General features: G+C 50.1%; 1 protein-coding gene across 1 annotated transcript in view; it reads left to right on the top strand.

Moving 5' to 3' along the window:
• CLCN7 (chloride voltage-gated channel 7) overlaps positions 1 to 13,618 on the top strand; it is a 36,933-nt gene that overhangs the window by 20,832 nt on the left and 2,483 nt on the right. Inside the window, exons 16-24 of the mRNA XM_083711490.1 lie at positions 2,260 to 2,353; positions 4,065 to 4,234; positions 6,527 to 6,578; positions 7,550 to 7,677; positions 8,753 to 8,838; positions 9,515 to 9,647; positions 10,897 to 10,956; positions 12,369 to 12,545; positions 12,795 to 12,875. Of these exons, the coding sequence (XP_083567616.1) occupies positions 2,260 to 2,353; positions 4,065 to 4,234; positions 6,527 to 6,578; positions 7,550 to 7,677; positions 8,753 to 8,838; positions 9,515 to 9,647; positions 10,897 to 10,956; positions 12,369 to 12,545; positions 12,795 to 12,875 (981 nt within the window). The remainder of the gene's footprint in view (positions 1 to 2,259; positions 2,354 to 4,064; positions 4,235 to 6,526; positions 6,579 to 7,549; positions 7,678 to 8,752; positions 8,839 to 9,514; positions 9,648 to 10,896; positions 10,957 to 12,368; positions 12,546 to 12,794; positions 12,876 to 13,618) is intronic.

Here is a 13,618-nt window from a genome sequence, read left to right as displayed (position 1 = left end):
CAGAGCATTCCACCAAGTTGGGGCCAGTACTGAAAAGGCCCTGGCCCTAGTTAAGGGTCTCTGAGAACTGTAACTCTGTGAGGGGCAAACTACAGTGCCCAGAATTCTCTGAAGGCAAAAATGTGTTCCGGATGTGTTTTCAAGGCACAATCTGTACACATGACTTCAACCTTGCCCTTGTAGAGCTCAGCAGGGAGGAAGATGGCGGACAATACCGGAATTAGTCATCTCCGGCTGTTGTTTTCTGTGGCTCCCCCTGCTGTCTGTCTCCCTGCTTTCAGCCCAATGGGAGCTAGCCGCTGTTGGTGAGATGCCGGGCGTATCCAGCTGGCAAAGTTGCCCAGCCGCTACCCCCGGCAGTGAGCCCAAGTTTGCATGTAGCTTTGGCAAGCAAGACATTACCTCTCTGGCATCATGCAGAGAAGCTTTTGAAAATGTGTGTGTGTGTGTGTTTGGGGGTGTGGGGAACGGCTCTTGCTTTCATAAGTGAGCAGCGCTTTTACGAGAGGACAGCAGGCTGGTACACACATTTGCGATTTGATAACACCCCTGGGCTTATTTGCAAGCCCTTCTCAAGCCAGATCTCTGAGCTGTTCCCTGCCCCAGATGTTAAACGGCTCAGGACCGCAATACCTCAAGGACCGCCTCTTTCCATATGAACCTACCCGGACCCTGAGATCATCTTCTGAGGCCCTCCTTTGTGTGCCTCTTCCTCGAGAGGTCTGGAGGGTGGCAACACGAGAGCGGGGTCTTCTCTGCAGTGGCTCCCTATCTGTGGAATACTCTCCCCAGGGAAGTTCGCCTGGCACCCTCATTATACACCTTTAGGCGCCAGGCAAAAACGTTCCTTTTCAACCAGGCCTTTGGTTGTTTTGTTTGGCATCCTACACCCTTTTAAAATGTGGCTCTTTTGGGGGGGTTGTTATTGGGTTGTTGTTTTTATTCTGATTATATATGTTGTGATCTTTTCTGTGAACCGCCCTGAGACCTCCGGGTATAGGGTTGTATAATGATGATGATGGGAAGCAGGTGGCGCTGTGGGTTAAACCGCAGAGCCTAGGGCTTGCCAATCAGAAGGTCGGTGGTTCGAATCCCTGCGATGGGGTGAGCTCCCGTTGTTCAGTCCCAGCTCCTGCCAACCTAGCAGTTCGAAAGCACAAAGTGCAAGTAGATAAATAGGTACCGTTCCAGCGGGAAGGTAAACAGTGTTTCCATGCACTGCTCTGGTTTGCCAGAAGAAGCTTAGACCTGGAAGTTGTACGCCGGCTCCCTTGGCCAGTAAAGCGAGATGAGCGCCGCAACCCCAGAGTCGGCCACGACTGGACCTAATGGTCAGAGGTCCCTTTACCTTTAATGATGATGATGATGATAATAATTGAATCCAATGCTCGTAAAGCAGTTACCGTATTTTTCGCCCTATAAGACGCACTTTTCGCCCTCCAGAAATGAAGGGTAAATGTGTGTGCGTCTTATGGGGCGAATGCAGGCTCCTTGGCTTCAGCGATAGCAACACGAAGCCTACGAAGCCTGCGCTGCGGAGGCTTCGCGTTGCTTCCGCTGAAGCCAGGAGAGTCTGCTCTTTGAGGCTGGCGGTGGGGAAAGCAGCGCTTCCCCCATCGCCAGCCCCAGAGGATGGGGAGCAGCAGGAAGGCGCGCGACGCCTTCCTGCTACTCTCCAACCCTCCTGCGGGCTTTTGCGGCAGATGGGGGAATTCCCTCACCTCCCGCAAAAGCCGCTCACTCTTTAAAGGGGCTCCGCGGCTTCTGCTGGCTTTTCTACGAGGGGGGGAATTCCCCCACCTCCTAGAAAAGCCCGCAGGAGCTGCACACCCTTTAAAGAGCGCGCCGCTCTTGGGGGCTTTTCCTCAAGGAGGGAGAAGGGACTGACTGGCCGTTTCAGTCCCTTCTCCCTCCTGGTTGAAAAGCCTGCAGGAGTCACGCTGGGCTCCTGTGGGCTTTTGCGGGAGGTGGGGGAATTTCGCCACCTCCCACAAAAGCAGGGAGAAGGTCTTGGAGTAGCGCACAGGCTGCGTGCAGCCTGTCCACTGCTCCCAGAGCTGCGGGGGGGGGGGGATCATATTTTTTTACTTGATTTCCCCCCCCTGAAAACTAGGTGCGTCCTATAGGGCGAAAAATACGGTATATAATGGAACAGTGGCCTGTGGTGTTGGACCCCCGCTTCTTTTTCCTTTTCCTTTCCTTTGTTTCTTTTTCTTTTTACTGTGCCTGCAATAACACGACTTCTCCTCTCCCCGCCAGCTCTTCTGTCCTGATGGCGAATACAACTCTATGGCTGCCGCCTTCTTCAACACGCCAGAGAAGAGTGTCGTCCGTCTTTTTCATGACCCCCCAGGTTGGTTGCTCCCCAACTAGCAGCGTCCAACCATCGCCAGTCGATGGAGGGACGTGTTCTTCCTAATATTCTAAAGCACGGTTGGCTAGCTCCTGTCTCGGGCGCCTAAATCCAGCTCCACAACCAGCAAATCTTATTCCCCCCTCCCAACAAGACCCCACTGATTTTGGTGACAGCATGTTTAGATAGATAGACAGACAAACAATAATTATCTATCTATCATCTATCTATCTATCTATCATCTATCTATCTTCTGAGCACAGTCTTTTCCCCCAAATTATTTTTATTGGTTTTCCAAATTTTTACAAAACAAACCAAATTACCTAATTTAATGCAATTTCTTTTTTAAAAAATCAGGTTTCCTGCTCCTGTTGCAAACATATGTCCATCTTTTCCTCCTGTAGCCACACCAACTCTTCATTAATATCCATTTCATCCTTCACTTCTTGTTGTCCATTCCTATAGCCACCCCTTTTACAGTCTTTATGGGTCAAAACCAGCACTTTGAATTGGGCCTGGAAATTTATGTGATTTACCTTAATTACTGTGAATTGTTTTGGGGGTTTTTTGTATTCGAGGTGCGTTTCATTTGCTTTTAAATTGTATTATTTCCCAACCTGCCTGGCCCTTCCTTGCACGCATCCGAAGAAGGAGAGCTCTCTCCAGCTCTGTGGGAGATGCAACTTGTTCCATCACTTAATCTGCTCCCACAGTTAATGAGTCTCTTCTCCTTCCTCCCGCCCCCTCCAAACGTTTAGCCTAAATGTGCATTCCTGAAATCTAAAACAGGACAGCAGGGGGCTTGCAACAGTCCTTGGCTTTCCTCCTTTCTAAAGGCTTTACCTGATGTTCTTGTGGCAGAGGAGCCGGATGAAGGAATTGAATTTTCTTTTCACAGTACCCTAGAGCCCAGCCTGGGATTTGTTCCCAAGTCCATGATTTGTTTTGCTGCACACAATGTTTTAATTAGGAAAGGCACATAGAGCTGCCCTAGCAAGTATTATGACAGGGAAGGTTAGGGTGATTTGGACCTGTTTTAGATGTATTGTGATACAGTCGTACCTTGCAAGTCAAACGGAATCTGTTCCGGAAGTCCGTTCAACTTCCAAAACGTTCAGAAACCAAAGCACGGCTTCTGATTGGCTGCAGGAAACTCCTACAGCCAATCGGAAGCCACGCCGGACGTTCAGCTTGCGAAAATCATTCGAAAACCGGAACACTCACTCAAACGTTCGGAAGCTGATTTGTTCAAGAGCCAAGGCATTTGAGATCCAAGATATGACTGTATTTTATGCATTGTGACTTGCAGTTATTTTTTATTGATCGTAGTTCAGTAATTATTGTAACTGTTAAGAGTGGATTTCTGTTTAAGTATTATTTGTCGATGTTTTGAGAGTTAATGTCATTGTGTTTCCCAAACTTGGGTCTCAGTTTTGGACTACAGTTCCCATAACCCCTGACCACTGGTCCTACAACTCACTGATGGGAGTTGTAGTCCAAAACCAGCTAGAGACCCATGTTTGGGAAACATGGCTTTAACCTAATTTTGGGAACCAGGAAAAACCCAAAGATGGCTCTTGAGACCTGTTTTTTTGAGGGGATAAAATGCATACCCCCTGTAATAAGGTGGGAGCACCCTGCCCCATTGTTGAGCAAATCTTGCTGCTGGTTCCAGGTTGTGGGGAGTGATGCTCTTTGCTCTCCCTCTTAGGCACGTACGACCCCATGACTTTGGGGCTGTTCACCTTGATGTACTTCTTCCTGGCTTGTTGGACCTATGGGCTAACCGTTTCGGCAGGCGTTTTCATCCCCTCCCTGTTGATCGGGGCCGCCTGGGGCCGCCTGTTTGGCATCTCTCTCTCCTACATGACCAGTGGCTGGGTAAGTTGCCCTCACCTTGTGGCCTCGATCTTCTCCCCGCACCCGCCCACTCCCTTACGGTCTGAAGAACCTTTGCTGAAAACAAGCCCCTGGTTTTCGCGGGTGGGAAGGGAGCTGGGGAGACGGAGGGCGTTTGACCTTAGCTGGGAGGCAGAAGTGGAAGCCTTTCAGCTCCGAGGGCCTTCTGGCAGTTCCCTCACTGTGAGAAGTGAGGTTACAGGGAACCAGGCAAAGCGTCTTCTCAGTAGTGGTCGTCTTCTTCTTATCTGGCAATCCCTCGTAGCCAAGTAAGATTGTCTTCCATGAGCACAGTTTTAAAAGTGAGTCCGTAAGTGACTGTGGAGGCTGATTCTGGATCCACATGTCCTTCCACAGTGGGGACGTAGGTTTCCGGGCGGGAGTCGATTACAGTGAGGGTTTGCCAAGTGTGCTTTCCCCTTTCCTCCTGAGTTTGAGCATCTTCAAAGCACCTTTGGCAAAGGCTGTTCTCCAATCAGAGCGCTCGCAGGCCAGTGTTTCCCGGTTGCCGGTGTTTACACTACATTTTTTGAGAGAGTCTTTGAACCCCTTTTGTTGGCCACCAGCAATTACGCTTTCCATTTTTAAATTCGGAATAGAGCAGTTTCAGCAGTGGTGCCTGCCCCGTGGAATGCCCTCCCATCAGATGTCAAGCCGATAAACAACTACAGTGGTGCCTCGCAAGACGAAATTAATCCGTTCCGTGAGGCTCTTCGTATAGCGGTTTTTTCATCTTGCGAAGCAAGCCCATTGACAGCTTAGCGGATTAGCACTATTAGCGGTTTAGCGGCTTTTAGCGATCAGCTGTTAAGCGGCTTATCGGCTTAGGAAAAGGGGGGGAAGGGGGAAAAACCCGCAGGAACTTGCAAGACATTTTCGTCTTGCGAAGCAAGCCCATAGGGAAATTCGTTTTGCGAAGCGCCTCCAAAACGGAAAACCCTTTCGTCTAGCGGGTTTTCCGTCTTGCGAGGCGTTCGTCTTGCGGGGCACCACTGTATCTGACTTTCAGAGGACATTCTGAAGGCAGCCCTGTACAGAGAGAGTGTTTTTTTAATGCTTGAGGCTTTGTTGTGTTTTTAATATTTTGTTTGGAGCCTCCCACACTGGTTGGGGCAACCCAGTCAGATGGGCGGCAAGGCAGCCTTCTTCTCCTGGGGGTTCCCCAGCTGGTGTCCCTCTCCCTGTCCCCTGCATCCAGTCTGTCCATGACACCTAATCGTCCCCTTGGCCTAGAGATCCACCACCACCGGTCTAGGCAAGTAATAATAAATAATAATTTTTTATTTATACCCCGCCCTTCCCGGTTCAGAAAACCGGGCTCAGGGCGGCTAAGAACAAATTTAAAACACTTAATTGATGCAACAAAAAACAGCATAAAATACAGTATAAAACAATAAATTCAGAATTCAAAAATCAGTTTAGGGGGGAAATCCATCCAATAAACATTAGATGATCCCCAGGGCTAGCTGGCTGTTAGTCCTATTTGGGCCAGCGTGGAGACCAGGGGAGAATTAGCTGTGGGATCCCAGAGCGGGTAATCTTCGTAAAAAGGGGAGGGGAGGGAAGAAAGGAAATAAAAGATCAGGCTAAGTTTAAATTGAAAGTCAGGCAGAATAGCTCTGTCTTACAGGCCCTGCGGAAGGAGGGTAAATCCTGCAGGGCCCTGGTCTCATGGGACAGAGCATTCCACCAGGTCGGAGCCATCACTGAGAAGGCCCTGGCCCTGGTGGAGGATAATCTGACTTCTTTAGGGCCCAGAACCTATAAACTATGATAGTTCATGGACCTTTAGGTCCTCTGTGGGGCATCCCAGGAGAGGCAGTCCCGTAAGTACCAGGGCCCTAAGCCACAAAGGGCTTTAAAGGTCAAAACCAGCACCTTAAACCTGATCTGATACTTCACTGGGAGCTAGTGCAACTGGTAAAGCACTGGGTGAATATGCTCCCATGACAGAGACCCCGTGAAGAGCCTCGCTGCAGCATTCTGCACCTGCTGGAGTTTGTGGGACAGTTTCAAGGGCAGCCCCACGTAGAGTGAATTACAGTAGTCAAGCGTGGAGGTGACCATCGCATGGATCACTGTGGCCAGATCGGGGGGGGGGGAGGAAAGTAGGGGGCAGATGCCATGCCCCAGTTTGTTACTGCTGCTCATGGTGTGAAAGGTCCATTTCTCCAGTGAATGGGGAGGGAGGGGGCCTGGAGCGGAGACCCTCTGACCTCCTGCTTAGTCCCGCTGTCCTAAGCCTTGACTGTTCCTCTCTCTTGGGGCTTTCAGATCTGGGCCGACCCAGGGAAGTATGCCTTGATGGGAGCCGCGGCACAGCTGGGTGAGTGATACACGTCTGGGGCAGGGAGGAGAAAGGGGCACAGCTTATTGGGAAGTGGGAAGGTGGGTCTTGCCCCAGTGGGACAGTGCAGGTTAGGCTTTAACCTAACTTTCTTTCCTGGGCCCCGTCTGCACCATGCATTTAAGCATCCTCATCTTGCTTTGAACAACCATGGCTCCTTCTGCAAATAATAATAATAACCCTGGGAGTTATGGCTTATAAAGGGATGCTTTGTTAGAAGAATCCCCACAGAGCTGTAATTCCCAAGAGTGGTTTAACACTCAGTTCCTCTTCCCAGGGAACTCTGAGACATCTGAATGCAGCCCTGTATAGGAAAGTTTTTAATGTTTGATGTGTTTTAAATATTTTGTTGGGAGCCACCCAGAGTGGCAGGGGCAACCAAGGCCTATTAATAATGAAATTTATATTATATTACCGTATTTTTCCGTGTATGAGACGTCCCCGTGTGTAAAGACGACCCCTATTTTTTGAGCCCCAAATTAAGAAATTTATTTACATATTATTTATATATTTAATTGCAGCATTCCGTGTATAAGTCGACCCCCAATTTTAAACTTAAATTTGGGGGGAAACAGCATTTCCGTGCGCTGTTCTGGTTCGCCAGAAGCGGCTTAATCATGCTGGCCACATGACCCGGAAGCTGTACGCTGGCTCCCTTGGCCAGTAAAGCGAGATGAGCGCCGCAACCCCAGAGTCGTCCGCGACTGGACCTAATGGTCAGGGGTCCCTTTACCTGCCTCAAGAGACAATGGAGTCAAACCACTGCATTAGCAGGTGCAAGGCTGGGCAGTGCCTATGGAGGTCCTGGGCCCATTCTCATGTTGCCACCCTCCGGACCTCTTGAGGAGGAGGCACACAAAGAAGGGTCTCAGAGGATGATCTCAGGGTCCAGGTTGGTTCATATGGGGAGAAGGCAGTCCTTGAGGTCCAACCCAGTCTTGTCCTCCTAGGGGGCATTGTGAGGATGACGCTCAGCTTGACGGTTATCATGATGGAGGCGACAGGCAACGTCACCTACGGCTTCCCTATCATGCTGGTGCTGATGACGGCCAAGATCGTGGGGGATTATTTTGTCGAGGTGAGGGTCTGCCTGCGGCCGCTGGTTCTACCAACCACCTAGAACCTCCCTCTCCAGGGGGACTCTACCACAGAACGCCAGTTGCTGGGGAGCAGCATTCGACGGGGCAGAATTGCCTCCATGTCCTGCAGGTGGGCTTCGTGGAGGCCTGTGACTGGCCGCAGTGGAAAGAGGGTTTCTGGGCTAGATTCCCCTGCCTTGGTCCGACCCAGCAGGGCTGTTCTTGTGACCCAGAGGACAGGACAGGCCTGGAGGTTTTGTATATTCCACTTTTCGTTCTGCATGGCACTGCTTGGTTCAGTGGAAAGTTGGTTAGCCTGGGGGAAAGACCGGATATAATTCTTAACAAATACATTCTGCCCCAGGAAAGGTCAAACTCTGTGAACCAGCTACCGTATTTTCCCGTGTATAACAAGCCCCCGTGTGTAAGACACCCCCTATTTTGGAGGACTCAGATTTAAGAAAATAAATTACCATATAGCATATATTCAACACAAAAAACAGCGGCAATTTGTTGTTGACAAAGGACAGCTGGACATATAAAGGGCCCCATTACTTTCAGTAGCTTGGGGCCTCATCAAACCTAAATCCAGCCCTGGGTAAGGTCACAGCCATCATTCTGCCACTTTAACCTCTAGCTCCGCAAACCAGGGGCATTATGCCCCCAGTAGACTGCCCACTAGGCAATGCAGCCTTCAGGCTGGGAAGGTTTCCTCAGCCTTCTGTACCGTATTGGCCTGAATATAAGCCACACTGTTTTCCCAAATTCCGACCGTGAAAAGTTAAAGTGCAGCTTAAATTCGCAAACTTACAAAAATGGGCTTTTACAATATCGCTGCCGAAACAGACATACGGTGAAACGGAACCAAAAAAATGTTTTATTGTCGAAATTGTGAGTTTAAGACTGTTTATCCCACTTGCGGGTCCTCTCTGGTACCCGTAGGATTTGTTGTTGACAAGGGACAGCTGGGCAGATAAAGGGCCCCATTACCTTCAGTAGCTTAGGGCCTCATCAGACCGAAATCTGGCCCTGCCCACCAGATGTGCCCCAGCTCACAGTTTCTTCTCTTTCCAGGGTTTGTATGACATGCACATCCAGCTTCAGAGTGTCCCGTTTCTCCACTGGGAAGCCCCTGTCACATCCCACTCGTTTACCGCCAGGTAAGCTGACAGGATCAGGCCGCACCAGGGTTTGTACGGGTTCTCGGTGTATGGAAAAACCCGCAAGTGCTGCTGGTGGTTTTACTGTTCTTAAATATATCATCCCACCCTACACCAGCAACAGGGTGGCAACGATTTAAAATCCAGCGTTGAAGCAAATAACAGTCGCAGGAATCGAGTCCCGAAAGCACACAACCCGAATCTGACCCTGACAAATTCAGGGAGACCTCATTCTTTGCATGTTTTAATCTAGGAAGTTGCCTTAGAGAACATTGGACCATTGGATCATTAAACTCACTGAGCTTTCAGGTGGTGGGATCTTTCCCCATCCCTGCCTGGGGAAGCTGGGAACTGAACCTGGGACCTTATGAATGTAAGGCATGAGCTCCAAGACCTTCCCGCAACAGCAAAGTAAGATGCTAGTCCTCATGATGATGAACAAAGGGGCTTGTTTAAAGAGGGAGTGTAGGGAGCCGAGTCAAAAGGCCAGGGTAACAGAGCTGCGTCTTCAGCATTATCCGAAAGCTGTGTACCGGAGAAGCCAGGTGTGCCTCTTTGTGTGTGGAAGGAAATTCCACAACGAAGGGGGCCATCACAGAGAAGGCCTCACAGTCCACACTCCTCCGCTGTTTGGGCTTTTAACTCTGTGTGTTGTTTCGGTTTTCCCCCTCTGCAGAGAAGTGATGAGCACCCCGGTGACCTCCCTCCGAAGGATTGAGAAAGTGGGCGTCATTGTGGACATCCTCAGCGATACATCGTCCAACCACAACGGGTTCCCTGTGGTGGAGAGCATTCCAGGCAGCGATCAGGTAGGGCAGAGGGAAGTGACTTGGGTGCCTTGATGTTCGGAACCCTGTTTCTTGGAGAAAAAGTTAGGAAAGGGCCATGCCTCAGCAGAGGGCACCTGATTCTCATGTAGATGGTTCCAGGTCCAGTCTCCAGGTAGGGATGGAAAAAAACCCCAGTTTGACACCTTTGGAAGGCCATTGTTGCCTGCCAGTGTCGACAGTATTGGGCTAGATGGAGCAAAGGTCCGGCTAAGGCAGACTTCTACGTTTTTTAAGGCCCACTTGAGTAAAATGTGTACGTGTGTTCATAAGATGTATTAGGCACTGTCTTATTTATTACATATATGCACTGCCATTGTGTGGTGGTGCTGTGGGTTAAACCACAGAGCCTAGGACTTGCCAATCAGAAGGTCGGCGGTTTGAATCCCCGTGACAGTGTGAACTCCCGTTGCTCGGTCCCTGCTCCTGCCAACCTAGCAGTTCGAAAGCACGTCAAGTGCAAGTAGATAAATAGGTACTGCTCTGGCAGGAAGGTAAATGGTGTTTCTGTGTGCTGCTCTGGTTCACCAGAAGCAGCTTAGTCATGCTGGCCACATGACACAGAAGCTGTACGCCGGCTCCCTCGGCCAGTAAAGTGAGATGAGCACCACAACCCCAAAGTTGGTCACGAATGGACCTAATGGTCAGGGGTCCCTTTAGCTTTACCTTTTATTGTCTCCCAAGGAGCTCAGTGTCCCATTTTAATCTCCCAACAGCCCTGTGTGGTAGGTTAGGCTGAGAGATGGTGATGGGCCGAAGGTCACACACCCAATGAGCTTCATGGCTGGCTGGCTGGATTCTAACCCTGGTCTCCCAGGTCGTAATGTATTACTCTAACCCCTGCACTACACTGCCTTGCGAAAACAAGCCCCTTCTTTTAGAATCTGTCTCGCGCGCCCACGAGGGCAAGGTAATGACTCTTCAATTTTTTGAGGCACAGGCAGGGTTTGAACTCGTGATCTTTGATTTACCAAATTGATGCCTTAGCACTTACCCATCGCTCGTACAGCGTACTTCCTGGTTTATAATTTTGAGCGAAGAAAACCGCAAAATGACAACAAACTAATTCTGAAATAAGTTCCAGGGGAAACAATAGCAGCAGCCCAGATGTTTAAATGCCTGGTTGTCCTTCCTGGTGTCTAAAATCATGGGGAAAGGATGGGTGGAGAATTGTTGGGGCGGAGAGAGTTCTACACATGAGTAACCCCACTGATAGCCTCTCTCTTTGCAGGCAGCGGGACTGCGAGGCCTGATCCTGCGCTCCCAGCTGATTGTTCTCCTGAAGCACAAGGTGAGGGCCGCAGCTCAGTCACAGAGCATCTCCTCTGGCACGTTTCAGTTTCTTTTGCTGTTAAGTTTAATGTTTTTAACGACTATTACCGATAATTTGAATATATCTCGGAAGCCGCTTGGAGTTCTTCCCTATAATCAAGGGGTATATAAATTTGGTTAAATAAAAACAAACAAACAAAGCACCGCAGGGAATGGGGAACCTGGTCCCCCTCCAGATGTTGTTGGACTACAATTCCCATCAGCACCAGCCAGCGTGGTCAGGATGATGGGAGGTGTAGTCCAGCAACATCTGGATTGGGGCGCAGGTTCCCCACTCCTGCTCTGCTGCCAGACCGGTTGGATTCTCTGGGTTGTATGCGACTTAAAGGCACTGCATGAGTAAAACGATTCTTCTGCTTGTGGTGGCGGAGCTCCCCCCTTTCCTCTGCACACCCCTCGACCCATCTACTCTTGGGGTTCCCCTCAACCCTCCAGAACAGATGGGGGGGTGTGATGTGGGGAGGCAGAAGGGAATATCCAGTGTGCAAACAGAAGTCGCAAGAACATAAGGCAGCCTTTCTGCAAGGCCAGAACTCAGGGATGATGGGAGTTGTAGTCCAACAACATCTGGGGACCCACAGGTTGAGAACCGCTGACGTAAGGGGAGCCCTGTGGATCTGGCCCAAGAGCTCACCTAGTCCAGCATCCTGATCTCACTGTGGTCAACGAGATGCCTGTGGGAAACCCCCGAACACAAGGGCCCTGTCCTCTCCTGCGGTTCCCAGCAAGCAATATTTAGAAGAATTGCTGCCTCCGATTATGGAAACAGAGCTTAGCAGTGATGGGCAGTAGCCTTCCATAGATGTGCCCAGTTTGTTCTTGTTCTTATGTATTTTTGGTGTTTTTATCTTGCCTTTTTATGGAGTGCGCAGCCCCAAGATCTATGGACGAAGGACGGTATGCAAGTTATAATAATAATAATAATAATAATAATAATAATAATAATAATAATAATAATAATATAAAAAACCCATCCACTGTCTCCCTGCGAGAGAGCGTCCCGTAGCTGTAACAACAGCAAACAACAACAACAACTATTATCCGTAGATCTCGGGGCAGTTCACAGCATAAAATTACAATATAAAAAAACACAAAATGCATAATAAAAAAGACCAAAACCAAACAAATAAGCCCCTCTCCCGCAATACATTGACATCTGATGCCCCTTTTTAAATCAGCCCGAGGCCTGGCTGAAGAGGAACGTTTTCGCCTAATCCAACATTCGGTTTCAAGTCGCAGTGCGGTTGGAGTCAACCCTCTCTCCAGGATGGGAGGGACCCCCAGGGAAGAGGGCAGCAAGCAGGGGCTAGCGGGCATCCCCGTCCGTTTGCCCCGTGCCCCACCACCACCACCATGCCTGACCCCTTCTAGGTCTTTGTGGAGAGAGCCAACCTGTCCCTGGTGCAGCGGCGTCTGAAGCTGAAGGACTTCCGGGACGCCTACCCCCGCTTCCCCCCCATCCAGTCGATCCACGTCTCCCAGGACGAGCGCGAGTGCATGATGGACCTGACCGAATTCATGAACCCCTCGCCTTACACCGTGCCCTTGGTAGGACCGGGTTGGGGGCGGCAACGTCTATTAATAATAATAATAATAAATTTTATTTATATCCCGCCCTCCCCAGCCGAAGCCGGGCTCAGGGCTTTGAAGGCGTTTCGAGGGAGGGAGGGAGGGATGCTGCTGGTGACAAGGGCTTCCTCGTCCCATAACAGCACCCTGGGTTGTTTCCATTTTACTGGGGCACGGGGGGGGACTCATTGCCTTCCTCTTGTCTAATACGATTTCCCCCGTTTGCAGGAAGCCACCCTAACGAGGGTTTACAAGTTGTTCCGGGCCCTGGGCTTGCGCCACCTCGTGGTGGTGGATAATCATAACCAGGTGAGTCAGGGGCTGGACTGAGGAGGAATGGTGGAGGCCTCTTCTTAACCTTCCCAAGAACAGTATAGATTTAGAACAGTGGTTTGCAGAAGGGCATAGTTCAGAGGCTGCAGAGCGGAGAAGCTGGGAAATACTGGGAGAGAAACAGCAGGAAGAAGACGAAACAGCAGGGGAGAGGAAGCTGACAGACTCAGTGTCCTTGGAGAGCATTCCTGACCACCACCACCCCTCCCAGGACCAGGCGGGCATTGAGGGTAGTAGAAGAGAAGGCTCAGAGGCAGAAAGCTCAGATTAGCTATCGCAGGGATGACGTAGAATAGGAGAGATGGAGGGGGTGGGACTTTGTTCAGAGCAACACCATTATTTTGGGAGGCTGCATTCCTTTGTATCTCTCTGTGAACTGTATTCTGCTCTGGTCAGACCTCACCTGGAGTACTGTGTCCAGTTCTGGGCACCACAGTTCAAGAAGGACACTGACAAACTGGAACGTGTCCAGAGGAGGGCAACCAAAATGGTCAAAGGCCTGGAAACGATGCCTTATGAGGAACGGCTAAGGGAGCTGGGCATGTTTAGCCTGGAGAAGAGGAGGTTAAGGGGTGATATGATAGCCATGTTCAAATATATAAAAGGTCACATAGAGGAGGGAGAAAGGTGGTTTTCTGCTGCTCCAGAGAAGCGGACATGGAGCAATGGATCCAAACTACAAGAAAGAAGATTCCACCTAAACATTAGGAAGAACTTCC

The sequence above is a fragment of the Podarcis gaigeae genome, assembly GCF_964106915.1.
Source record: "Podarcis gaigeae genome assembly, chromosome: 14".
Taxonomy (NCBI): domain Eukaryota; kingdom Metazoa; phylum Chordata; class Lepidosauria; order Squamata; family Lacertidae; genus Podarcis; species Podarcis gaigeae.
This window is presented reverse-complemented; position numbering and strand designations above follow the sequence as displayed.